The 3,970-nt window shown below is 36.1% G+C and overlaps 1 protein-coding gene across 1 annotated transcript in view; it reads right to left on the bottom strand.

The window, feature by feature from the left end:
- LOC107673620 (gamma-aminobutyric acid receptor subunit gamma-3) overlaps positions 1 to 3,970 on the bottom strand; it is a 90,745-nt gene that overhangs the window by 6,104 nt on the left and 80,671 nt on the right. The window contains exon 5 of the mRNA XM_016467286.1: positions 2,847 to 2,999. Within this exon, the coding sequence (XP_016322772.1) occupies positions 2,847 to 2,999 (153 nt within the window). The remainder of the gene's footprint in view (positions 1 to 2,846; positions 3,000 to 3,970) is intronic.

Raw genomic sequence — 3,970 nt, 5'->3', positions numbered from 1 at the left:
TGTGCAATTATACACTCCCGTAAAAAGTCACCATCATCACCAGCTCAATGCTTTTACGCAAATCACCACTTCAGAATTTTCACACACAGTGAAACAGATGTTGTAGCTATTCGCGTAGACTTGAATAGTGGAAGTTCCCAATGACTACACACTAGTGACTTCCCTAAGATGTTTTGAAACATCATGTGATGTGACATCATATACAGCTTCCTGCATATACAGTACACACACACATTTTTTTCTGATCAGTGAAACACATATTAAATATATAGCAACATTTGTAATTCATTACTTCATATATGCAAAAATAAGAACTTTTACACTTTTACACCCAACTTTGGGTCAAATATGGACTAACCCAACTTTGGGTTAAAAAATTTAATGTAAAAATTTAACCCAACGGTTGGGTTAGTCCATATTTAACCCAATGTTGGGTTGAAACAACCCAGCATTTTTTAGAGTGTACACACTACATATAAACTACATGGACGCTCTCTTTTAATTAACAGGTCTCACTATTTTAGTTAAACCCACTAACAGGTATATACAGTATTAAGCAAATAGTTTTTTTTAATGGGCATCCTAACGCCTCTATGCACAAGGCAGGGAATACAGACGAAACTGACTGCCTAAACCTGAACACCACTGTGACACCAAGACCTCTGGGAAAAATTTGAACAATGATTGTGCCCAACATCAGTGCCTGATCTCACCTGTGCTCTCACGTCTGAATGGGAGCAAATCCCAACAGCCATGTTCCAACATATTGGAAAGACTTCCCAGCAGATAGGAAAATTGAACTATCCCTTTAAGAAAAGAAGAAACTAACACAAACCTCATTTGTTTCTCGCGTCAACACTCTTAAAAATAAAGGTTCTTTATTGGCATCATTGGTTCCACAAAGAACCTTTACCATCCATGGAAACTTTTCATTCCACAAAAGGTTCTTTACAGTGGAAAAAGGTTCTTTAGATTATTAAAATGTTCTTCACACTAAGAAAAAAAATGTTCTTTTAAGAACTGTTCACTGAAAGGTACTTTGGGGAACCAAAACTGGTTCTTCTATGGCATCGCTGTGAAAACTCCCTTTTGGAACCTTTATTTTTAAGAGTGTATGCCCATGGTTTCAAAATAAAAAAGCACATTAGAGTGTACTGTTTGGGTGTCCGCATACTTTTTGGCCATGTATTGACTATGAACGAAAGCAGTGAATTTATAGTACATTATAGTTACCAAATGAAATTTTCAGGTTAGGCATTTTCAGGTTTGGCAACAAAAAGTTGCTCCAAAAGACAGACTGTCCACACCCTATATTTGAACCCTCCCTATTCTTCTGGGTTCTATCTTGGTCACATCCTTTTCTAACCTGACATTTCCACGGCTGTGAGCCCAAGCCCTCTCTCTCTCCCACATTTTATCTCAGCTGCCTTTCTCTCTGAACTTCATCGATCAACTGGACGCCTGTAAAGCAAATCTCTACTCTTTCTCCTACTCCCTTTCTTTCCACTGAAGGTGTAATGACTTCTTTTGTCAGACAGATTAATTGCATTCATCCTTCTTTTTCTTCTCAGAGTATGTTGCCAGTTTATTTCTTTTCTTCCAAACATAGATTGTGCAGGGCTCTGGCCTTTTCTTCCAGTTTTCTTAGCATTTAGCTATAGGATCGGTGTAAGATAGCCAATTTATGTCAATCTAGGATCCTGTTTTTTTGACCGTCACTGATCCTGCTTGTTAGCTTGAGAATACTCAGTGGAAACACCATCTCAGGCCACACTGATCTGTGGTGTGTTCAGAGGTAATCAAACAAGACAGACTAAGAGTGGCGAGCTAATCAAGCTACATCATGAGACAGATTAAAAGCCTTTCAAATTTATGTTGCATGATACTTTACATGCCGATCTCTCATTGAACAATATGAGGATAAATGAAAATAAATAACATGGTCTAAACAAAGCCACTAAAATAAAAGAAAAACTACAGGCATAACTAAAGTTAGCTGATAAAAAAAGATGAAAAATGAAAAAAGAAAAATTACCTTGACAAAAGGGACATTTACCAGGACAGGACATGGACTTAATCAAAGCAGGAAACTATAAAGAAATGAGTAAAGCCAACAAAAAAGCACATGAAGCGCTTTCATGAAACATGAAAGAAAGTGAACAAATACACACACTTAAAAGAAAACACAGATTTTACTTTTATAAAAATGCATATGTAATAAAATATAAAGACAAATACTTTACTTTAACTGCCTTTCATTCTCATAACATGTGAACTTGGTTAATGAATAAAACAAACAGTTTATTAAATGAATAGTTCACCCAAAAATTTTTATTTGCTCACCTTCAGGTCATCCAAGATACAAATGAGTTTGTTTCTTCTTCAGAAAAGATTTAGAGAAATTTAACATTACATCACATGCTCACCAATGAATCCTCTGCAGTGAATGGGTGCTGTCAGAATGAGAGTTCAAACAGCTGATTTTACTTGTAACACAGAGTTTTTTGCTTCACAAGATGGTAACTGATAACTGAGTTGTTTGGATTACTTGTGGATTACTGTGATATTTTATCAACTGTTTGGACTCCCAGAGCAGAGGATCCACTGTTGAACGAGAGATGTAATGCTAAATTTCTCCAAATCTATTTCCAATGAAGAAAAAACTCATCTACTTAGATGACATGAGGGTACATTTTCATTTTTGGGTGAACTATTCCTTTAAATACCACAATTTTCTTCACAAACAGTGTATTTAATACTGCCTATTTAAAGACAAAGAACCCAAACATCAAGTTGCACATGAATGAATCACACAAGTATCAGGTATCTGTATTTACTGCATGTACCTAGTGCTGTTCTGGCTGGAGTTGCATCTTTTTTGATCCAAAAGGAGACCCAAGAGAGAACCACAGTAAGTATGCAGGGGATGTAGGTCTGAATTGTGAAGTATCCCATTCTTCTGCTTAGGTCAAAATATACAGTCATCACCACATAGTCACCTGGAAAGAGGGGAAAAAATGAAAAAGATGTGTGCATGAGTATTTTTAATATATAATATATTTTATTTATAACAAACAAAAACAATGCTGTCTCAAATAGATGATTTAAAATTACTAAGTATACAATACATGTACTGACGAACTGAGTGTACTAATTCTGAAATGTGAGGGTCATATTGCCTTTATATTTTCTTTGAAAAGCCCTCCTGTCTGTTTTCATTTTTATATTTTTTTTGTAAGAGGCTGGCCATGACCTTGAAAATATCCTGGCACTCTGATTTAATAGCAATGCTTTAGAATTTTTCTCTCTTCTTTATTGACACTTGATATCCAGATATCAAGGCTATTTTAAGTATTCAGATGAAATAGTAGGGACATATCTAAAAAGTATAGAAAAATGCTAAATGCAAAATCTCTCAGTTCAACGGATTCTATAACTATGCTATTAGCGATGCTAATATACAGTATGGTTAGCCTTGTACTTGCACAAGTTTTAAAATGTTTGAAACCATCTTGCTTCTTTCATGTTGCACAGATATTGTGAACTTTGTCTTTCAGTCATCATTACTGTTTTGTCTGGAGGCCTAAACAAAACCTTTTCACTTTTCATTGCAGCCTACAGAAGTTTTTTTCTTCATACAGTGATAAACAGGTCACTATCCATTTTCACAGGCTGAGAATAAACAGTGTGTGAAATGATAGATAGAACGAAACAAAAACATTTCCCTTTCATGGGAACTTCGAACTGCGTCCTCTAGGGGTCGCTATGGGGAATGCCTCGTCGTGACCTGTGTCTGAAGCATACATTGAAAAAACACCAACAACACGTTGGCCGGCGACAGCTATGACATCACTACCGGTGTGACTATAGTATAAATAGGCGCCGGGAGAACACATCATCCTCTTCTTCGTCTTCATTGACTGTTTTGTTTGAAGCGTGCATTTCTGTGGTAAGAGCGATCTCTATTCAT

Source organism: Sinocyclocheilus anshuiensis, unplaced genomic scaffold, assembly GCF_001515605.1.
Source record: "Sinocyclocheilus anshuiensis isolate Anshui unplaced genomic scaffold, SAMN03320099.WGS_v1.1 scaffold44, whole genome shotgun sequence".
In the NCBI taxonomy this organism is placed as follows: Eukaryota; Metazoa; Chordata; class Actinopteri; order Cypriniformes; family Cyprinidae; genus Sinocyclocheilus; species Sinocyclocheilus anshuiensis.
The sequence above is the reverse complement of the archived record's forward strand: the minus strand, read 5'-3'. Positions and strand labels throughout refer to the sequence as shown.